The sequence below is a fragment of the Podarcis tiliguerta genome (genome assembly GCF_965153285.1).
Source record: "Podarcis tiliguerta genome assembly, chromosome: 1".
NCBI lineage: Eukaryota > Metazoa > Chordata > Lepidosauria > Squamata > Lacertidae > Podarcis > Podarcis tiliguerta.
In genome coordinates, this window is record NC_139534.1 from 121,192,883 (window position 1) to 121,217,217 (window position 24,335).

At 44.8% G+C, this 24,335-nt stretch overlaps 1 protein-coding gene across 4 annotated transcripts in view; it reads left to right on the forward strand.

Annotated features, from left to right (window-relative positions):
* The window catches only part of TDRD9 (tudor domain containing 9), a 116,872-nt gene that overhangs the window by 53,074 nt on the left and 39,463 nt on the right, over positions 1-24,335 (forward strand). For all 4 annotated transcript variants that reach the window (XM_083433700.1, XM_083433699.1, XM_083433701.1 and 1 more), the window contains 4 exons: positions 585-688; positions 12,449-12,519; positions 13,994-14,048; positions 23,760-23,844. In XM_083433700.1, coding sequence (XP_083289826.1) covers positions 585-688; positions 12,449-12,519; positions 13,994-14,048; positions 23,760-23,844 — 315 coding nt within the window. The remainder of the gene's footprint in view (positions 1-584; positions 689-12,448; positions 12,520-13,993; positions 14,049-23,759; positions 23,845-24,335) is intronic.

Here is a 24,335-nt window from a genome sequence, read left to right on the forward strand (position 1 = left end):
ACACCATCTATATAACATTTTCAGGGATGTGGGTGGTGCTGTGGGGTTAACCACTGAGCCTTGGGCTTGCCGATCAGAATGTCGGCTGTTCGAATCCCCGCGACGGGGTGAGTCCCATTGCTCGATCCCAGCTCCTGCCAACCTAGCAGTTCGAAAGCATGCCAGTGCAAGTAGATAAATAGGTACCGCTCCGGCAGGAAGGTAAACGGCATTTCCGTGCGCTGCTCTAGTTTTGCCAGAAGCGGCTTAGTCATGCTGGCCACATGACCCGGAAAAACTGTCTGTGGACAAACGCCGACTCCCTTGGCCAGTAAAGCGAGATGAGCGCTGTAACCCCAAAGTCTTTCACGACTGGACTTAACTGTCAGGGGTCTTTTACCTTTACTATGCAACATTTTCATACATTTTCCTCTTAACATCCCTGACCTTTCTGCATCCCCTGTCCATTTACCATTGTTTGCAAGACCCTTCAGGCAGGGAAGGTGTCATAATTCTTTCGGTGTCACCCCACCTCCTTAATACCAGCAATTTTTTTATAAATGGCAAGAGTAATAGTAACACCCCCCTTTTGCTCTACCCTCTAGATTCCTATTCAAGTTACTGAGGACCCGCTCATACCTGAAGAGATGTACAGAGCTGCAGTTTCTCTGATCCAGTGGTTTGACGAGTTGGAAATGAAAGAGAGCAGGTGAGATTCTGTTCTTCCTGCTCCCTGTGCGAAGTTGCACAGGTGGGCTCCTCGCCTCTGAAGAAGAGGCCTTTGAACATTTCGACCAGGAAATTGGTGCTTGTCAGCGGTGGATGGTGTCTGGTAGGGCAGAAGGCAGGGAGTTCAACAGTAGGTGGCGCCAGAGATTATGATAATCTTATTTTATGCCGCCCAACTGACTGGGTTGCCCCAGCCGCTCCGCGTGGCTTCAGCAATGACAAAGCCAGCTAATTCCAGTTTTGTCCACATCTTACTTCTTGGTGAGTTCTACAAGGGCAACACTGAGGCAGAGGAGAAAGCTGACAGGCAGTGCCATCCCCAGACTTGTTATGAGTAAGAAATCAGGCAGGTGTTGCTCGGCTGAGGGCAGACTGAGGTTGGGGGCGCAGTGCCCCATTCAGCCTAATGGACTAGCCTCTACTAGACTTGCCCCCCTTTCTTCTTAAAGGGTGTCTTCAATGCACTGTGAAGGTGGGGACCTGAATGCTCCCCCGTAACGAAACCAGCATTCCCTGCAGCTGTGGCTCAGTTCTGGAGGACCACTCTCGAGTTTTCCTGTGATCGAGCCCCTTTAGTGCAGAATTCCTAAATGAATTCCCGTACTCAAGACACACCAAGTGAAAACTACACCGACAGAACAGCCCTGGGGCCGTGTTTTCTGCAAGTCCCCTGCTGTGTGTCCTGCCCCCTGTTTTTTGGGTGCTTCGCAAGAATCTGTCCTTCTCTGGGAAGGTCTTTGGTCCCTTGTCTCTTGGCAAGAGTTGTGATGTGGTGCAGCCTGTCTTAACCTCTTCCTGTAGAAGTGTCTGGGCCCAAGCAGTAGCCAGTTTGTCACTGGGCTGATGGAGGTGTGTGTGTGTGTGTGTGTGTGTGTATGTGTGTGTGTGTGCGCACTGGGTTGTGTGTGTGCCTCACCAGCCTAAGTTCTTTGCATTGGGGACAATTACCCCCATATTATCCCTGATAAATTGCACGACTGGAGTCTGGTGCCATGGGAAAGCAGCCAAATGCAATGGTGATCAGACCGGAAGGCCTGCCTCCATCCATACATGAACTGGGATGGGCATTGAATTATACTCTGAGTCGAGAGTGGATTTCATGCTCTTTATTCAGCTCATAGTGGTGAGGAGAAATGCAAGTTCCCGCAGAATGTCTGCTTTATATACATTATTTACACAATGGGCCCCATGTGATTGGCTAATTCCGGGATTCTCCTGTAGGCCAATCAGGTTGCGAATTCACTTCCACCTGGAGCTGGATGGGGTGGCTCCTGTGGACCAATCAGACTGCTGCATTCTGGATCCTATTCAACTCAGTACATAACAGGCATCATCACTAGCACAGCCTATGAATGGTTGGACTTGGCAGTACTTTCAAGCCTATCAAGGGCATGTCTGTTCTTTGTTTTCTTGGTGCCGTTTCCCAGTTGTATGTTTCGTCCCTCCTATGTTGAGTGGGCATAAAATATGCCAACCACTTCTCCCCCCCACCCAACCTGATTTTTTTCTGCCCAGATCCAGATGAGGGATGTAAACATGGATTAGGAAATCCGAAGTCTTGGCACCAAATTCCAAAATATGTCCCAATACTTGTTTCTTCTTCTTCTTGCCTGTTTTTGTACGCTAATGCAAAATTCTACATAGACTAATACGTGTTTGGGCTTTACAGATTTTGTTTAATGCCTTGTTTGCATTTAAAAGGACATCTGTGTATGAGTGTCTCTCTAAGCTGTGTCAAATGGAAGAGTTTGCCTTGATAGCTGCGGGGCAAGATTGTACCTGTGTGTGTTTGTGTAGTTTATGGATGAAATTATTTCAGAGAGAGAAAAAAATGCAACAAAAACTTCTTATATGGATGGGGGAACCCCAATGCACTTTCTCCTGAACGCGCTCTCTCTCTCTCTCTCTTTTCATCTTATCTTATTTTGATGCTTAATGTCCATGTTAGTTCAGAGTGCAGAACGGATTAAGGCAATGTAATCTGCTGTGCTCCGGAGCGTTTTGAGTAGCCTGGCATGCAGTGACTGCAAAAACCTGAAAGCCTCATAAGGCCGGCTCCTAACTTAAAATTGCATTCTGTTGAGATTTTTAGTACCGTCTTGTTGATAAGAGGTATTATAAAAGAGCAGAGTCCTCTATCGTCATCTTTCTTTACAGTCTAGCAATTTTAACAATTTGGAGAGAGCTTGTTCTTGCAAGACTTCCAGAGTCGCCTTGTATTTATCAGAGGGCAGTTTCATAATAAGAAAATAAACAGAGGGGAAAACATTCACGGACAGATAATTGCTTTGTTTCGTGGTAATGTATGACCTTCTTTCTTTTTTTGGAGAAATATGGCTTGTCTGCACTGCCCCCCTCCATTGGATATCTGACCTAGTTTTAAGTCAGAACAAAATGCTGCTTTTAAAATAGCTGCTGTTAACCTCAATCCTAATACTTTTTTTTACTGTCATAATCTCATTGAGATAAGGAAAATTACACTAGAACAAGTAGATTTTAGATTGCAGCTGCGAAGATGGGAAATTGCCATACTCAGGGTTGGGAGGATTGTTCCACCTAGCTTAGTATTGTTGACTGTGATTGGCCTTCCATTATTTCAGGTGTGTGTGTTTCTTTCTCGGCCCTAGCTGGTGATGCTAAGAATTGGACCTCGCAGCTTCTGCATTTGAAACAGAGAAGGGGCACCTTTCTCAAACATTCCCTTCCGGGGAACCTTTAGGAAGTCTCAGGCCAATGATGGGCGACCCCAGAGGCCAAAGTGGGTAAAGCAACAATTCAGATTTCACCTTCATATGGTAGTTTCCGCACACACTGATACCTCCCTCTGTTTCCTTCATCAAGGCAGCCTGCAGACATTCCAGTTGTGCAAAACATTTGAGCAGAGGGTGTGAAATAAGACTTCTTCTTTGGCGATCACTTGTAGCCGAGTAAGATTGTCTTCCATAAACACGGTTTTAGCAGGGGGTCCGTAAGTGACTGTGGAGGCCAATTCTGGATCCACACGTCCTTCCACAGTGGGGACATAGGTTTCCGGGTGGGAGTTGATCACGGTGAGCGTATGCCAAACATACCTTCCTCTTAGCCCATTTCTCCCTTTTGTCCTAAGTTTGAGCATCTTCAAAGTCCATGGCACCTTTGGTAAAGACTGTTCTCCAATTGGAGCGCTCACAGGCCAGTGTTTCCCAGTTGTCAGTGTTTATACTACATTTTTTTTAGGTTTGCCTTGAGACAGTCTTTAAACCTCTTTTGTTGACCACCAGCATTATGCTTTCCATTTTGAAGTTGGGAATAGAGTAGTTGCATTGGAAGACGATAATCAGGCATCTGCACAATGTGACCAGTCCAACGAAGTTGATGTTGAAGAATCATTGCTTCGACACTGGTGATCTTTGCTTCTTCCAGTACACTGGCATTCGTTGCCTATCTTCCCAAGTGATGTATAAAAATTTTCGGACAAGGGAAGCAGGGGCAGACTGGTAAAATGGGGCCCTGAGCAAGGAAATTTCTTTTCACAAAAATTTCTTTTGGTACAGTTTACCCATATATTTACTCATATTTTACCTGTATAAATATAGGTGGTATTATTATTATTAATTTAATATTTTGCACCCCCTTGGCTTGGTGCCCTATATATGGGGGAACCGCCTGCAAGACCCTAAATCTGGCAATGTAGTGAAGGGTGTGGGTGAGGGGGATGTGGGGTGGGAGGTGAGGAGAGTCCTAAGTGCCATATAGCAAGGCTTTCGTTATTCGCTTTCCTGGAAGCTCTTTGGGAACTGAAGAATGGTAAACGAATATATACTCCTTTAGAAAAAGAAGTCGTTTATTATCCTAGACTTACTTCCATCCCTCCCTTAGTATTTTTCTTCTAAAAGGAGGTATTTAAGAGTGTTCCAGCATTGTGAGACCCCCACTATCAGGTGCTTATGCAATATGTTGCATTCTATCCTCTGGATGCTGTAAGTGAAGTGAATATCTGCAGCATTTCATATCGAGGTCTAATTATTCCTATGAAGCGGAAGAGATTTGCAAAACTGACTTCTTTTGTATTCCCTTATGAAGAGGCTTGCAATGTGTGTGCCCCCCCCCATGATTGATCAGAAAAGCTCATAATTGGGGAGGCGGGGGGTGATTTTTGTCAGATGGATTTAGCTTCATAGTTTTTGCGGAGTGCCATTTTGTTTTTGTTTTTTTTTAAAAAAATAATATTTATTACTTTTCCAACAATTTAAACATTACAACAACAACAAAAAAGAAAAAATAAACAACACGACACAATACAAAAACACTACAAAACAAACACTAACACATCAAACTAACAAAACAAAAACAAAAACAATTTAAAACACATCAAACAATTTCAATATCTTATCTTCCATTCACTTATTTCAACGACCTCCTCACACATCCCTTTTTGTATTCCACCTCTATTAATTGTTTCAGCGGGACTTCCTGGTTGAGCGCCATCGATCATGGCGGCCCCCTGCTGAGCACCGGAGGGGGAAGCTCCGAAAAAAACAGGGTTCTACCGCTACGGCGACGCGGGGGACCCTTGGAAACGTGGACGGAGGAGGTCTACGTCCGTGGGACTCGGCGGGCACCAACAGCGCTCTCCCAAAACGTCTCCGGGGCTCAGTAAGAGCTCCGGAGCGTGGCGGGGGTTGAAGCGGTGCTGAGAGTCAATCGCTTCTTTTTCGGAGTGACGTCGCGCAGCTGTGATCGGAGCAGCGCTCAACTTTTCCCTGTGCAATCGGGACTAAAAAGAAGGATCCGTGAGTAGGAAAAATACAAATACTTTAAAGGATCTGATGAAATTAAGCAAGAATTGAGAAGTAATTGGACTTAAATCGGACTTAAATTAACAACGTAATATGACACCGAAGCGGAAAGGTTTAAACAGGGAGCCAGCCTTCCGCCTGTAAACATTGGAAAGCAAAGACGTGAGGACTAAAAACCCTATAAAATAAAGTTCGAAAGGGTTGAAATCTGAAGTCTTTGGAGAGAAATCCCCCCCCCCTCGGGAAGCAGGGAAAGAGGGGGGGAGTTTAAAAAACTTTTTTTTATTGCCTGCATTGAAAGAAGTTTACTATAAAGCTCACTGCCTGGACTCCTGGTCCTGATCTGTCAAATTTGAAAGTTAAGCCATATGGACTGTGGAAGTGCTCAAAAGGACTTTTTATAAGGACTGGAGTAATGGATATGGAGTTGTGAGTTGTGGATATTGAGAGGGAACATTACTGATACAAGTTTGCTGTGAAAGGAGAGTGGGAGACATATTATCCCTTCAGCTGCAACATCTGCTAGGTCCCCCTGGTGGTTACTGGAATTGTTACAGAGCTACAAAATAACTGAGAAAAACTTCCACTGTTTATTTTGGAGTAGATAACAAGTTTCAGCTGCAGAATAACCTTGAAACAGTCGGCTTATGGCAGAGGAAAGAGGGAAAGTACAGCAATTCCAAGACAAAACAACAAGATCTGGCAAATCTTTTCACACGGGAAGGAGGGGATCCTTCCCAGAACCTACAGGAAGTGCCTCTGTTACACCTAAAGTTAAAGTAATGTCGGGAGCAGAAGACCTTATTACGGCAGGATTTGCAAGGATACAGGGATCCTTAGACAAACTGACAGAAGAACTGGCAGACACTAAAAGACAAGTTACGGAATTAAAAAGCCAGGTTACTGAAACAAATAAAGGAGTAACAGAGGCCTTCCAAAAAATAGAACAAAATTCTGCAAATATAAAGCAAAATACAGCTTCAATTAAGGAATTACTGGAAGTATCGGCCGAGACAAGAAAAATTGCTGAGGAGGCAAAGGAAGTTGCAGTTGCCACTGAGAAGAAATTACCACCGATGAACAGACAACTAGAGGAATATAGAGCAAAATTTTCTATGCTGGACCTGAAAGAGAGACAAACAAATTTGAGAATTAGAAATATACCAGAAATTGAGGAAGGAAGCCTGCGGGACCTTCTTACACAAGAATTTGAGAAATTTTGGAACTTGGAATCCGAGAAAGAGGAATTCAAGATCTTGAGTGCCTTTCGATTGGGAAGAACAAGCAAAAGGATCAAAATTAGAGACTGTTTGATTACGTTTCGAACCAAAGAAGAAAGAGATAAGGTTCTTGGATTACACTTTCAAAAACCCTTGGTAATCAATCAATCTAAAGTTGAGATCTTTAAAGATATTCCAAAATTTCTTTTGGACCTGAGGTCAAACTACAAGGATCTGGTTACCCAACTAAGAAAAAACAACATCATCTTCAGGTGGGAATTCCCGGAAGGAATTTCTTTCAGTATCAAGGGAAGAAAGATAAAGATAAAATCAGTGGAGGATAAGAATATATTCCTAGAAACCTACGAGGAGGACCTACAGAAGGGAACTTTAAAAGTAACAGACCCATCGGAATCATCAGAGGAAGGGAGTGAAGGCGTGACAGGAGCAAAACCAAAGAGGACTCGGAAGAAAAAGACACCACCGGATTCGACAGATAAGGATAAGACATTGGGAGCAACTGGAGGAACATAATAGAATAAATTCACCATGTCTCTGCAAATTTTAAGTTGGAACTGCAATGGTCTTAACTCGATTCGACGGAGGAAATCGATCTTTCATATTTTAAAAAAGGAACAATTGGACTTAATTTGCTTACAAGAAACACATGTGACAAGGCTCCATAGGAAAATTTTAATTAATAAAAGATTGGGCCAAGAATTTATCTTATCTGATAAAGTAAAAAAAAAGAGGGGTTGTAATATATGCTAAAGAGAGCCTCTCACCAAAGTTTATGTTCAAAGATGAACAAGGGAGATATTTGGCAATTGAAATCCAATACCATGGACAAAAATATCTGATAGTAGGTGTGTACGCACCTAATGATGGAAAATCCGAGTTTTTCAAGAAGTTGCATGAGACATTGATGGATTATTTGGAATACAATGTGATGTTGATGGGTGACATGAATGGAGTAGTTTCGACAAATATGGACAAGGCACAACGACAGGTAGTCACCAAAGATGGGAGACTACCAAAAACCTTTTTTGAATTGACTGATAACCTGGATTTGGTGGACATTTGGAGAACTAAAAACCCTCTAGGAAAAGAGGGTACTTTCTTCTCTGAAGCCAAAATGACCTGGACAAGAATCGACCAGATATGGATCACGAGAGGACTGGCACCGAAGACAAAAAAAGCGGTAATCTGCCCAAAGACTTGTTCCGACCATAATGCTGTTAAGATGGTAATGAACTTAATACCAACTGGTTCCTTTAGATGGAGGATGAATGACGCTCTGTTTAGAGACGAGGAAATAACTAAGAAGGCCCAGAAAACCCTGAAGGACTATTTTGAGATAAATTTAAACACTACGGTGGAGAAAAGAACGGTATGGGACGCAAGTAAAGCTGTTATGAGGGGGTTTCTGATTCAACAGAACACGGTCAAGAAGAGACTACAAAAGGAAAAAAGAGAAAAGATCCTTGAGAAAATCAATGAGGGAGAAAAGAGACTAAGAGTAAAACCAAAATCACAGGAAATTTTAAGAGAAATTAAGTTATATCAAGTTGAATATATGCAAATGATTAATCAAGAAATTGAATGGAAAATAAGGCAAATGAGACAACGGACATTTGAGTCAGCAAACAAATGTGGAAAGTTATTGGCATGGCAAATAAAGAAGAGACAAAAACAGAACACGATAACAAATTTGGAAGTGGAAGGAAGAAATATACAGAACCCAGTGGAAATAAGGACTGCCTTTCAAAAATACTTCAAACAGCTTTACTTTCAGCAACCCCAGAATGAAGCAGATATAGAGGAATTTTTGAAAGAGAATGGGCTATCGAAAATATCTCAAGAAAGCAGATTGAATCTGAGTGATAGGATAACAGATCAAGAAATTCAGAGTGCCATTCAGAATATGCAACTAGGCAAGTCCCCAGGACCGGACGGACTGACTGCTAAATACTACAAAGTATTGAAGGACTGGTTAATTCAGCCGTTGAAAGATGTCTGTAATGAAATACTTCAGGGGAAAAAAGCACCAGAAACGTGGAAGGAAGCTTTTGTCACGCTTATACCGAAGATAGAGACTGAAAAACATCAACTTAAAAACTACCGCCCAATATCGCTATTGAATGTGGATTACAAAATCTTTGCAGACATTTTGGCTAGAAGATTTAAGAAAGTATTAATAAAGGAGATTCATAAAGATCAAGCAGGTTTTCTCCCAGGAAGACATCTATCTGACAATGTGAGGAATATAATTGATATATTGGAATTTTTGGAGGAAAAAATAAATACAAAAGCAGTTTTGATATTTGTGGATGCGGAGAAGGCCTTCGACAATATTTCTTGGAGCTTTTTGAAGAAGAATCTCCAAGGTATGGGAGTAGGCCAAGAATTTGAGAATGGTATAAGTGCAATCTATTCTGAACAAAAAGCTAAATTAATTGTAAATAATGTAATAACTGAGGAGTTCAGAATAGAGAAAGGTACAAGACAAGGGTGCCCAATTTCCCCTTTACTTTTTATATCAGTCCTGGAGGTGCTGCTGAATATGATTAGAAAGGACCAACTGATCAGAGGGATACAGGTCGGATCTAAACAATATAAATTAAGAGCATTTGCAGACGATTTAGTTTTGACACTGCAGGAGCCAGAATCCAGTGTAAAAAGAGTCTTAGAATTGATTCAAGAGTTTGGTCGATTGGCAGGGTTTAAATTAAACAAAGTTAAAACCAAGGTTTTGACAAAGAACTTAACAGAAATTGAGAAAGAAAGGTTTCAGAATGAGACAGGATTGACAGTAGTGAAAAAAGTGAAATATTTGGGAATTATCATGTCTGCTAAAAATGGGAACTTATATAAAGATAACTATGATAAATGTTGGTCGGAGATAAAGAAAGATCTAGAAATATGGTCTAATTTGAAACTCTCGTTAATGGGTCGTATTGCCGCGATAAAGATGAATGTACTGCCAAGAATGTTGTTTCTATTCCAGACGTTGCAAATTATAGACAAAACTGACTGTTTCAGGAAGTGGCAAAAGGATATATCTAGATTTGTCTGGCAGGGCAAAAAGCCAAGGATAAAATTTAAAATATTAACTGATGTTAAGGAAAGAGGGGGCTTTGCCCTGCCAGATTTGAAACTTTATTATGAAGCAGCAGCTTTTTGCTGGCTAAAAGAATGGCTACTTCTTGAAAACACTGACATGTTGGACTTAGAAGGATTTAATAATGCTTTTGGTTGGCATGCATACTTATGGTATGACAAGGTTAAAGTGCATAAAATGTTTAAAATTCACATTGTCAGAAATGCATTGTTTAAAGTTTGGATGAGGTATAAAGACTTGCTTGAAAATAAGACTCCAAGGTGGTTGTCCCCAATGGAAGCAAAAGCACTAAAAAAACTCAATATGGAGGCCAATTGGCCAAAATATTGGGAGATTTTAGAGCAAGATGGTGATCGAGTGAAATTACAGAGTTACGATAAATTAAAAAGTAAAGTTCGAGATTGGCTTCATTATCACCAAATAATGGAGGCTTTCAAAATGGATAGAAAAATTGGTTTCCAGGTGGAAAAATCAAAATTGGAAACAGAATTGTTAGAACCCAAAACTAAGATTCTGTCAAGAATGTATAACTTGCTGTTGAAATAGAATACACAAGATGAGGAAGTGAAATCAGTGATGGTTAAGTGGGCCCAAGATTTGGGTCATAACATAATGTTTGCTGACTGGGAAAAGTTATGGACCACTGGTATGAAATTTACAGCATCTAATGCCTTAAGAGAGAATATTATGAAAATGATATACAGGTGGTACATGACACCAGTCAAGCTTGCAAAAATCTACCACTTACCTGACAATAAGTGTTGGAAATGTCAAGAGGTTGAAGGTACATTCTTTCACCTTTGGTGGACATGCCCAAGGATAAAGGCATTCTGGGAGATGATTTATAACGAGTTGAAAAAAGTTTTTAAATACACATTCTTGAAGAAACCAGAGGCCTTTCTCCTGGGTATGGTTAGCCAACAGGTGCATAAGAAGGATAGGACATTTTTCATGTATGCTACAGCAGCAGCAAGGATACTCATCGCACAGTATTGGAAGACTCAACAGCTACCCACACTGGAAGAATGGCAGATGAAAGTTATTGACTATATGGAATTGGCAGAAATGACCGGCAGAATCAGAGACCAGGGAGAAGAGACGGTGAAGGAAGACTGGAGGAAATTCAAGGATTATTTACAGAAACATTATAAGATAACGAACATTTGATGACATCGGATTGAGGATGAATGGGTATTTGGGAAAAAGTGATCAGAGAAAGATTTAATATTTTGTCAGACTAAGGAAATGCAATTATCTATTAGTCTTTAAGAGTATTAGAAAATCAAAGTACGATAGAGGACAAGAATTTGCAGACAGAATATATGATTTGGAATACAGAGAAGGAAGGCCTGGGGAAGTCGGAGAAATAAGTTAATGTAAAGAATACAAGGAGACAAAAATTGTTTTTAATATGTTTTATTTTCTATGTTGTATTTTGCTGTTTTGTGTTTGTGTGTTGTAATACTTATCTTTTCTGTTTTTTCCTTTTCTTTTTCTTTATGTTGTTTTTCTGAGGTTGTTTGTTTAATGTTGTTTCAAGTTTCTGTTGTAAAACTCAATAAAATATTATCTATTAATTGTTTCAGCAATTCCTTTCCATCTTCCTCTGTTTTCTATCCTATAATTATCTTAAAACAGTCTAACCTTATTTTTCCTTTAACACTCTATTAGTCTATTTATATATAATTCCTTATAACATTTCTGCTAAAGCCATATAGCTTCCTTCCAACTTTGTTCTAACCTTCATTAATTTTACAGTATTTCTGTAGATAGTCTTTAAACTTTTTCCAGTCTTCTTCCACCAACTTTTCGCCGTTTTGAGTTCTATTAAAAGTTACCTAAAATTATTGTTAAAGGGGGCCAGGTGGCAAGTGATGGGGGGGGGGGGGAATCTGCCTCAGAACCCCCAGATCTGCTGCATGTCACATTTCAGATTTTGAGAGTGCTGGGGATGGCAGCAACAAAATGAGCTTCTGGCACACACACTAGTCAATGGTTAGCTGATAGGTAACGTTAAAGTCTGTACCACTTTGCAGAGCACCCATTTCCCTAATCTGGTGTCCTTGAAATGTTGTTCTACAACGCCCATCATCCCTGACCCTGGGCCATGCTGGCTGAGGTGGTTGGCTAGAAAATGGGGAAGGCCACTCAGATTCCTATTGTGAATAAAACATAGATACATAGTTTGAAAGCATATGCCTTTGTTTTTCAGCTGCTAGAATTGCTCCAAAACATCAAAACTATTCTATTTGTTTCATTGCCATCTCTGGGAGATGCATTCCAGTGTGAGCTGCTGTGATGTAAAGAGAGCGCTTGTAAAAGCTTGTTACACAACAAGTTTTTGAGATATAATAGGGAATAAGAATGCTTCTCTTTCTGTTAAGGCTATTGTAGGCTTCTTGCTCTTAGCTTCTTCATGCGTGTATTTTGCAGAAATTGTAGCTCCAGGTAACACTTTGTAAACACATCTGTTCAATTAGCCGAATAACATTAAACACAAAGGGAAGCTTCCCTCGCTGGCATTGTGAGCGAATCTGTTCCTTAGGCCTTTTTTTGGAAAAGTAGATCATTGTTGCTTTTAACGTGAAACTAATGCATACTGTCTCTTTCCCTGAAACCAGAAACCCACATGCAGAAATCCAGAATTTGGACTTCATGACTGAGCGTGGCAGTGTGCTGGCATTTTTACCTGGTGAGGTTTGTTTTTACTATTTTGGGGTGGAGGAGAAACTGTTTGTTAACATGTGATGAAATGTCACCAGCTCTTTGTCGTTTGGGCTGCGGTTTCCTTGTGTAGAGTTAGGCAGATAACCGTACACATGGCCAGACTCTTGGTTCTTTATGGCCCAGTTGCCTGGCAGTGGTTTTCCAAAGACTTGGGCAGAGGTACAGTGGTACCTCAGGTTACATACGCTTCAGGCTACATACTCTGCTAACCCAGAAATAGTGCTTCAGGTTAAGAACTTTGCTTCAGGATGTGAACAGAAATCGTGCTCCGGCGGCGCGGCAGTAGCAGGAGGCCCCATTAGCTAAAGTGGTGCTTCAGGTTAAGAACAGTTTCAGGTTAAGAACGGACCTCTGGAACGAATTAAGTACTTAACCTGAGGTACCACTGTATTTCAAATTTCCTGCTACCTGATCTTCTCCCACTCTTTTAAATTTAAACTGGAGATGCCGGGGATTATTAAACTTGGGACCTTATCTAGGCACTCCTACATATGGGCTCTCCCTTTGAACTCCCGGTTTCCAACAGGGGCCTAGCCAGATGAGCTAAAGTGGATTATGTGCTCTCATTCTTTGGCTCCCTCATCGGGAACAAAAGGGAACAGCTTCGTCAAGATTGGCCTTTGCCATTGGCCAGGAGTATGAAGCCTGTGAATTGGTCAGGCCTGGTGCAAATACAGTGGTGCCTCGCAAGACGAAAAGAATCCGTTCCGTGAGTCTCTTCGTCTAGCGGTTTTTCGTCTTGTGAAGCAACCCCATTAGCGGATTAGCGCTATTAGCGGCTAAGCGGTTATTAGCGGCTATTAAAGGCTTAAGGGATTAGCGGATTAGCTGCTAAAAGGCTATTAGCAGCTTAGTGCCTTAGAAAAAGGGGGTGGGGAGCGAAAAAAAATCGCAGCAACTCGCAAGACATTTTCGTCTTGCGAAGCAAGCCCATAGAGAAATTCGTCCTGCGAAGCACCTCCAAAACAGAAAACCCTTTCGTCTAGCGGGTTTTCTGTCTTGCGAGGCATTCGTCTTGCGGGGCACCACTGTACTAGCTTTCGGCAGTTACTTGGTCAAGTGAGACAACCTTCCTGCTTAATTTGAGGCTCTAGAAACCAAACACACCCTCCCAAGATAGGGCAACCATCACTCAGCCTCTCAGCCGAGTCTGGAACATCCTGGGCAGTAAATGTTAACAACTTAGGTGAAGGTCACAGGGAATGCAACGGACACAGTGCGATAGCCGGGGTGTGAAATGCGAATGTAAGCCACAATCTGAGCACTTGGCTGGAGAATCAAAAAGTGTGAACGCAAACCAGATAGGAGATGTTTGTTCGGGGTGAAAGCCGCTTGCAGTTGAATAAACAATCTTCCAGATGACTATAAATGATTTTGTACTTCTTTAGCTCCGAGTAAACATGCAGCGCACTATTTATCGGTTATTTTTCACCCTCCAGGTTTGGCAGAAATAAATCGCATGCATGAGCTTCTCACGATCATGGCTCACAAGAGGTGAGTCTTAAATCTGTTTATGGTGAGAGGCGCTGTGGTGCTAGTCCTATAGAATAAGGTCATTCTCTCCCTGCCCCCCAATATATTTGCCTTTATCTTCAGTAGGCTATATGGATAGGACAAAATTAAACGAAGGCCACATGCACTCCCTACATTTAACACATATTTAAAGCATGTGACGACTCCAAGGAGTGCTGGAAACTCTAGTTTACCCCTCACAGAAATATAATTCCCAGCACCATTAACAAACTACAGTTCCCAATTCCGTGGGGGGGGGGGTGAATGTGGTTTAAGTGCATGGTATTTGCACAGCCACATTTGATGAAGATAAGAGTTTGGTGTAATAGCACAGAAAGCTTGAGAGATCCTGCTTGGGGCAGCAGAAGGGTGAAAGAGAAACTATTACCCTACATGTTTTCTTTTACAACTGCAGGCCCCTTGTTTTTTTATTCACAGTAGGTGCGCAAATTGCACTCACTTTACTTGTGCGAACGCAGCTTTGTGTGCTTGGTGGCCGGCCGATATCACACAAATTAAATGCATGTTGTGGTTCGAGGACCCCCAACCCCCGTGAGGTGGAAATAAACACACAAGGACGCGTGGTATAAGGTTTATGGGCATGGAAAAGGCCACAACTTTATTGGTTACTGCAATGCAAAGGTATTGGCTTAGGCATTGGATGACCACAGCAGAGGGGTTGAATCATCAGTAGGGTAGGCGGAGCCAGTTGATGCCTATCCAACTATAGGCTCACCCCTGATGTCACCGGGGTCGTGCCATGGCCTCCAGCCAAGCAGGCATCGGACAGAATACACGACCGCCGGATTCCTTTAACGGAATACCCAAATCGAAGGCGTAGGCGATGGCCACACCTAGCCTTCCCACACAGCATAACACCCAAATCCAATGCCTAACCTACCCACCAATACCACAAAAGTTGTGACGATTGCTACGAGGTAGGCGAAAAAACCTATAGGCCTAATGCCAACAGGAAAAACTCCTACCAGGCCCCCAGACAACCGGGCGACCAACCTAAGGTCCATAGCAAGGCCAGAAGAAAACTTGAGCCCTGAGCTAGAGGGAGTGGAGGGTGGGTGACTCTCGAAGCAGCGACGTAGAAAGAGGCTGAGGAGGGGGCCGGCCCCAGCATATATACTAAGGTCAAGCCCTCCCCCTCTACGGGCGGCTCCAGGTGGGAGCCGCCTCCTGGGCGTGAGGCACCGGCCAGGTGAGCCGGAAGAAGCAGGGGCTCCCGCCCCTGCGTGGGCGGGGTTGGGGCTCCCGTCCACAACCACTCCCCTCCCTTCTGGGAGGAGAGTCTTTGTGGTTCGAGGACCCCCAACCCCCGTGAGGTGGAAATAAACACACAAGGACGCGTGGTATAAGGTTTATGGGCATGGAAAAGGCCACAACTTTATTGGTTACTGCAATGCAAAGGTATTGGCTTAGGCATTGGATGACCACAGCAGAGGGGTTGAATCATCAGTAGGGTAGGCGGAGCCAGTTGATGCCTATCCAACTATAGGCTCACCCCTGATGTCACCGGGGTCGTGCCATGGCCTCCAGCCAAGCAGGCATCGGACAGAATACACGACCGCCGGATTCCTTTAACGGAATACCCAAATCGAAGGCGTAGGCGATGGCCACACCTAGCCTTCCCACACAGCATAACACCCAAATCCAATGCCTAACCGCCACCCGAGCCGAAAAGGCTCGCCGCCAATACCCTCAAAGCCGTAACCAATCCCTAACACTCCTGATTACGCTGTCCAACCATAAGTCATTCCCCTTATCCGTGAGGTGAACCCCGTCATCCCGGTATAAGGCGCCATCGCCAATCCGGATGCGGTCATGACTGATAACTTGGCCATACAAAAAGCGCACCCAGCGGGACACGGCCCGGTTCAGGACTTTCCTGGATCTTTCAATGGCCATACAATTCTGCGCACCGCGCCAAACAGTTCTTTTCAGGAGGGATGACCAAAACAACGTCGTTCCGGGGCACAAAGCCACAATTTCATCGATATCAGTCCTTATGGCCCAAGATAAGTCCACGCTTTTCCTGCTCACAAGATCATTCTCGCCCAACTGAATGATCAGAATGTCGGGGGGGCCGAATGCTGCCACCTTCGCCCTCAGCAAGGGCATAAGCTCCTGCCAGAGCATGCCTCTTCTGGCGTACCAATATACACGTACTCCTGGATGCAAGCCCAGGTTGGCGGTGAGGCCCCGGCTGACAGCCCTCTTGTGGGCCCAGTGGACAATACTGTGGCCACAAATCCACATGGTCTTCCTGAAAGCCACTATGAAAATGAAGGAGAGAGAAAAAGGGTAAGCGGGGGGTCTGGAAGTAGACACGATTTAACGTATATAAGTTTTATAAGCATTAGACTTCCAACGGCCCATCTCCTTAATCCTATCAGCTGGCAGGCCCAAGCAGGCGGCTGTTGTGGCGGCGCCGATCCTGAACGAATGCGCCGCGTAATCCCGTGAGGGTAAACCGCAAGCGTCAATGGCCTTGCGGAGCACCCTTGAAAACTGGTGTCTTAACAGAGGAGATCCGTCCTCGTGGACTAGAAGTGGACCGGGACCGGGAGGGCGCAGGCGGAGGAAAACGCCTGGTATCCTTGACCGGGCATGGCCCGGGCTCCGCTGATGCTGTAAGCTTTATTAGGACCCCCCTGCCAGCCTGATCCGTCTTTGACTGACGTATCCGGACTGTCATGCCTGCCTCAGACAAGTGGACGTCCTCCATCAGGAGCCCGCGCATAGACCCATTTCCAGCTGCCTCAACCACCCCCTCGCCCACCCGGAGGGCGCCGAAAAAGGCGATGGCAAAGGCCGCTGAAAAGAGTCTGGCCTCGAACTTGGACCAACAAACCGACCTTAGCTTTTCCGTATCTGGCAGAGCAGCCCATATGAGATTGGTTTGCGGCCCCTAGCTCTGGACGGTTGCGATCAACCCCACCCCTCTATTGCTCTACGAACTAGAAAGTCACAGCAAGGGTCAGAGGCCAATGTCGCTTTGGCGAAAAAACTGATGGCGGCCGTATGTATTTTAAAGGTTTTAGATGCTCGCCCCAAGTCGTCCAGGTGGGCTAAGTATTCTAAGACGTCATCAGTGGTGGGTGGCACGCTAGCAGGTTGCCCGGATACCCTGACCCTAAAGCCCAGGAAATCACACCAGGCCTTCTTGCAGGACCTAAGAGTGGAAGGCACGATAGACGCTAATACTCCCTTGATCACTTTGCGTCTCCAACGCTCCACAGGTGCTCCGGAAAGGGTTTGGGCAACAGTTGAGCTCCAGGTGCTAGCGACCAGAAGTGGGACATCTGAAATCGAGATAAAGCATCAGCAATGTTATTATCTACTCCGGGTACAAATTTGGCTGAAAAGACTATATTATACTCAAGACACCGGAGGACGAAAGATCGCAGGAGGGCGGAAACCCTTGCCGTTTTTGATGATTGCCTCGCCAAGATTTTTACCACTGCCTGATTGTCAGATCTGAAGCACACCCGGCGATTTCGGAACTCCTCTGTCCAGATGTGTACCGCTACTGCTATAGGGAAGAACTCGAGAAAAGTAAGGTCACGAGTGATGGCGGTACCCTGCCAGCTCGCCGGCCACTGCTGAGCGCACCAACGACCCCTGAAATACATGCCGAAGCCTAAGGATCCTGCTGCGTCGGATTGGACCTGGAAGTCTGAGGACAGATTAATAACATCCTGCCACAAGGAGACCCCATTGTAGCGCTCCAGAAACATAGCCCAAACCTCCAAGTCTGACTTGATTGACTTGGGAAGTCGGACCCTCTGATGCGGGTACTTGAGGCCCGCTGATAGTCTGGCCAGCCGAGCGCAGAAGGGGCGCCCTGGGGAAAACCACCCTACAGGTCCTGCACCAAGGCCGAAAAGGCCTCCAGCAGTGAGGCGCATTCCCCGGAGCCGGACCTCCCCACGAAGAGAAAGTCGTCCAAATAGTGCGTAACCCCAATGGAATTTGTTTTAAATCTTAAGGCCCAATCCAAAAAGGTGCTAAATGTTTCGAAAGCCGAACAGGCTACAGAGCAGCCCATTGGCATGGCCTTATCCACATAATATTTACCTTGAAATATGCACCGGCAAAAGGCGGAAAGCCGATTCAATATCACACTGCGCCAAAAGCGCCCCTTGACCAGAACTCCTGATCAATTTAACCGTGTGATCGAAGGTGGCATACTTCACCGAGCATAACTCTGGTGGAATGGCGTCATTTACTAAGCCGCCCTTCGGATAGGATAAATTGTGAATGAGCCGAAATTCCCCGGGATTCTTCTTCGGCACGTTGCCCAAGGTTTATATGCAGGTTTGGGAAGGGTTTTTGTTGTTGTTGTTGTTGCTGTTGCTGTTGTTGTTGTTGTTGTTGTTGTTTTGATACTGTAAATGTCAGGTTTCAGTTTCACTCTAGCTAGAAATAACTGCTACATATGCAACATGTTCTAGAAGATTGCCAAAGGTGAGCTCTTAGCCAAAGCGTTATCCACTTCAGTGTTATTTCTCACAAAACTAGCAATTTGTTTACTAACTATACATGTTCCCTAATATGGTTAACGGACTGAAATAATGCATTTCCGACTGTTGGGCTTAAAGGCTTACTAGATTCTAGGACTGAGGACTAAATCATTATTGTACTTCTTTGCAATTTTGCCCACAGCTGCCCTGCTCATTGGGAGAACAGGGAATGGATCTGGAACACTTCAAAGCAGTACCATTGCTCCCATGTGTCTTTCTGTTTGGGCTGTCATTTTGTTAAAGCTGTGGTCCTGCTCTTGTAGTTGATCTGGGCGAAAAGGCAGGTTCCCCAGGAAAAATAATTCCTGTATGAGGTGTTATGGAATGATACATTTGGTAGCCTAATAATCTCAAAAGGGGGGTGGGTCTGGGAAGGGGTGTCTCTGTCTGGAGACCAAGCAGGGGCTAAGTGGTGGCCCTGTTGGGTTCATCCCATAGTGTATGCCATAGTGTGACTCCAGAGGCAGAGGTAGCTGCTCTGGCACCCAGAGTGGCACACATGGTGGGGTGGGGCTAGCTACCCATGGGGCGGGGCGAGCGTCCTTTCCCTTACTGACTTCTGATTAGTAGAGTCCTTCACGGTTAAGGAGCCAACTACTAGGATTCTAACCCTCTGAGAAACCCTTCCAAAGATAGGATGCTGCACTTCCGTCCGGATGGATAGACAAGTGGTTGAGGAGAGGAGAAAGCTGAATTTGAGAAAATGCTAGACCCAGAAGGACTTTATCGATGGTTCCCTGCTGCGGGGGTTCATCTGGAACTAGAGTGGTGAGAGCCCCGACCTCCCCGAAAGAGCCGCTTCCCTTTGTAACACACTGTGGCTGGGTGAGCCCCTGCACATTGGCATTGCCCTTTATTGAATTACCCGCACACCTTACGTTTTAAATCCTTCTAAGGTCCAGCTTTCCAGTGCGATACACCTCTGATGGCTTCTTCTCGACATGAAGGGCGTAAGCCATTCTGACTTGTCATCACCGGCTGATGAGGTGCCTGATTCTGGAAGCTAGACCCTGGGCTGCTTATTCTGCAAAGAACTAGAAGAACTGGAAGCCACCGGGTTATTGATACGGGCCGGCAGCCACCACACAGGCGCCCTGATGCGGTTCTGAAAGTCGTCACCGAGCAAGCCCGAGACCTAGTTTGCACAGCCGCCGTTCCTGACTGAGGGCTTGGGCCTGCACCTGGGTTGTTTAAAGGCTGGAACTGGTTTGCGAAACAAGGAAGTAAGAAACGCAAGGCAAATAGAACTAAAGAATAGCTAAGAGAAAGCGCTGCTCATAGTCAACAATGAATGATCTGAAGGCATTGAGGAAATGCGAAATGGGTTTCGGTTTTATTATTATGACGGTCGCCAGCAGCAGTGTGTGCTGGTGCTGCACCCGTGCGCTTCTTCTTGGGCGCCATGAGCTGCTCTGTTCACTAGCAAAATGCTATTTATTTTGTCACTAATTACTTTATTTTATTTTAAATTTAATTTTCATTTATTTATTTATTTAATATCATTATTTATTATTTATTATTATTATTATTATTGTTATTGTTATTATTATTATTATTATTATTATTATTATTATATTTATATTATTTATATTTATATTTATTTATTATTATTATTATTTATTTTTCAAATTTATTTTATTTATTATTTTATTTTATTATTGTTGTTATTTTTTTAATTAGTATTAATATCACCAATCAATTAATAACTTGACTGTAAATAAATGTTAGTAAACAATTATTGTGCATCAATAAAGTTCGGAGCACGGTTGATGAATTAACTATTAATGAATAGTATCTCAATTAATAGCCAATGGATTTATAGCTATGAGTAGGAATTACTATTATCAATTGCTCCGCGTAAATGCTGACAAAATGAACAATAACCAGCAACCTTGGCATTATCAGCATTATGCTTCAACCAGTTGAGCTATCCAGGCTCTTAAGTTGCCCCTTTCAAATGATAGGCAAATCTAGGCGCAAAGCAATGCCAAGTAATCAAACAGAATTGAAAATAACTGCTCACAAGGAGATGCTCAAAAGCTGCAGCCAAAATAAGACAAAGGCAATCAATAAGATTCCACACCAGCGGCCATGCTGGAGAAACTTTATCAAACAAAGGAAACTTTGCCCAACAAAGAAAAGTAAATCTTTGCCCACAAGGTGGCTCGAGACCAGTTGAGGGAAATAAGGGTGCTTAAACAGACAAAAGACTGTAATTGGTCAAACTGCTGGTTAGTTAAACTGACAATGCAACTAGAGCTGCTGAACTGCCAGGTGCATAAAGACAATGCCTCCCAAAATGCTGGTCACTCAGAGAGCAATCAAGCCTGACCCAGCAGTTGAAAAACCTGTCTGGCAACTGTGATTACTCAGGCAAGAAGCAGAGGAAAGTCCAAAGACCAATGTATCTCCTGCAAGGGGAGGGGTGTAGGGAGGGAGGAGGGGTGGAGGGCAGAGAAGGAAAGTGGGGGGGGAGAGTTGGGAGGGAGGAGGGGTGGAGGGAAAATGAACATGCCGGGCAAGGAAAATCTTTTTGAAGAAAAGGAAAAATAGCTATCCTGTACAGTGAGCCAAAATGAGTGGAAATATAAACAGTGTATTAACCTGGACTTTTCATTAAGGTACCATAAGCCGTAACCTTTGTTGTTGTTGTTGTTGTTGTTGTTGTTTAAAAGTGGTTTTCTTTAGGGAGCCTGTACTGGCAAGTGAAGCCAATGACAAGAACCAGGCAAAGGCACACCTTCAAAGGTTCTAAACGTATGAACGTGCAGTGCTGAGGAATGGTTCCCCGATCAGAAACCCTGAATTGTCCACCCCAAGCCCTGCCTTATTTCTATCCCCCAAACATCAAGCGAAGGGGGGCGTGGCTTAGAGAAACCAAGAGGGGTGAGGTTTAAGCGCAGTCTTTCCCAAGCCCCGGCCGCCTTTAAAATTTACAGGGGGCTCCCGATTTAAGTGGTACCAATGGAAGGGATGGCAGGGTAAATTAATTAAACCCACGCTAGAAGAGTAATAAATCAATAAACGGCAGGCACCAACACACGCTGCAAGCACACACACACAACTTAAAATTAGAGAGGAACAGGAAAAGGAACCCTGAGGATCATCTAGTCCAACCCAGGCAATGCAGAAATATTCAGCTGTCCCATACAGGGATCAAACTTGCAACCTTGGCATTATCAGCACCATGCAGTCACCCGGACCAGCCATGCGATTGGACAGGCAAGGGCAATAGAGGGGAAATGTACAAGCACCCTGGCCAAAAATTAAAATAAGACGCACAGCTCAGCTACCAAGCAGAGGCAGGGAAGACAAGCGAGGAGACAAGGGAGAAAGAAAGATGGAGCCACACTCACACTCAGACCTCACCGGGGGCATGTGCTGGGCAAGGGAGCAAGCTGCAGCTTAAGAAAGGTAATTCGCACTTAGACCGCACAAACAAATCAAGGAGAGGGGGGAAATGGAAGGTTAAATGTAGGTTTTTACATGGAAAAAAGGAGGACACAGCAAGGCAAACCTGGATTTTTAAAAGCAGTAAAGCAATGAGCGCACGCAAGCCTCCTAAAGTTAAAAGGCAAGCCTCCACACACACAGACCCCCCAACTCCAAACCTCGTGGCTCTTCCCTGTGATGGCTGTGATGACTCCTAGCTGATGACTCTCGAAGCAGCGACGTAGCTGATGACTCTCGAAGCAGCGACGTAGAAAGAGGCTGAGGAGGGGGCCGGCCCCAGCATATATACTAAGGTCAAGCCCTCCCCCTCTACGGGCGGCTCCAGGTGGGAGCCGCCTCCTGGGCGTGAGGCACCGGCCAGGTGAGCCGGAAGAAGCAGGGGCTCCCGCCCCTGCGTGGGCGGGGTTGGGGCTCCCGTCCACAACCACTCCCCTCCCTTCTGGGAGGAGAGTCTTAAGGCAGTGAGCTTAAAAGCTCTTTCCGCACCTACTCTCCACCTGCCTTGCCTTATGTGGCCATCCGAGATCTTGTAAAGGCCTCCAGAGCCTGTGTGAGAGTTTCCCAGAGCCCAGTAAGCAAGGCAGAGACCTTGTAAATTCTGGAGAGGTCTTGCATGTCTCTGGAGGCCTTTGTGAGATCTCACACGGCCCCATTAGATCTTGCACGGGCTCTGGAAGGTAAGATTGCTTGTGCAGGGTTGGTTCCAGGGGACTGACTATATGCGATTTCGGCTTTACATGCTACCCTCCCCAAACAACCCCTGCACAAGATTCAGTTTTATTTAGTGCCCTCTTGCAAAACATCAGGGTGATGTGTAGCAACATAAAAAAGGTAAAGGTACCCCTGCCCATACGGGCCAGTCGTGTCCAACTCTAGGGTTGTGCGCCCATCTCACTTAAGAGGCCGGGGGCCAGCGCTGTCCGGAGACACTTCCGGGTCACGTGGCCAGCGTGACAAAACTGCGTCTGGCGAGCCAGCGCAGCACACGGAAATGCCGTTTACCTTCCCGCCAGTAAGCGGTCCCTATTTATCTACTTGCACCTGGGGGGGCTTTCAAACTGCTAGGTTGGCAGGCGCTGGGACCGAGCAACGGGAGTGCACCCCGCCGCGGGGATTCGAACCGCCGACCTTTCGATCGGCAAGTCCTAGGCACTGAGGCTTTTACCCACAGCGCCACCCTTGTCCCTACAGCGCCACAAACTGCAAAAGCAACACAGAGCAATCATTAAAACCAACTTAAGAAAATTTTAAACAACTGCTTGGGCCCTTTTGTGGGAATAAAAAGTCTTTGAGAGATGCCTGGAAGTCAAAAGCAAGGATGCCTGCCAAATCTCTGCTGGAAGTTTCCATGCCATGGGACCAGCAGTGCCAGTGTCTGGTTGCGCCCTTCCATTGCTACTGGGGCCACTTCCAGAATGACTGTTGTACGCAGTCAAATTTAGCTTGCACAATTAAAGTGGGGTTGGTGTTCTTGTGCAACAAACTTATCTCCGCCCCGCAGGACTTTCTGCACTAAGGCAGGCGGCAGCAAAGTGCGCTGGGATAATGGTTCTATAATACCAGTGCAAACAAATCACAGCGATAGCTCAGTAAACAGCAGGCATCGGATTACCTCCCGGCAAACTTTGTGAAAATATATAGAGATGAATGCTCAATAAGCAGGTGGTTTGGAAGAGCCGCAAGTTTCTCACATGTGTTTCCTCAGGTTGCAAGTATATCCGCTGCATTCCAGCGTCACCTTAGAAGAACAGAATAATGTGTTCTTGGCTCCAGTTCCTGGTTACCGAAAGGTGAGATTTTTGAACACTGGCTTCAGTAGTATTTGTTAACTCATAAATCTCTTTTTACGTGCATCTCAAGGCTTATTTACAAACATGCTAAGATGCCCAGTTTTTTTTAAAAAAAATAAAGTAGCTATCGCAGACCATCCACATGCAACCCATATAGTCTTCTCATCTAAATAGCTTGGTACAGCAGCCACGAAATCAAGAGATGCCTGCTTCTTGGGAGGAAAGCAATGACCAACCTAGACAGCATCTTAAAAAGTAGAGACATCACCTTGCCAACAAAGGTCCGTATAGTAAAAGCTATGGTTTTCCCAGTAGTGATGTATGGAAGTGAGAGCTGGACCAGAAAGAAGGCTGATCGCCAAAGAATTGATGCTTTTGAATTATGGTGCTGGAGGAGACAATCCTGAGAGTCCCATGGACTGCAAGAAGATCAAATCTATCCATTCTGAAGGAAATCAGCCCTGAGTGCTCACTGGAAGGACAGATCGTGA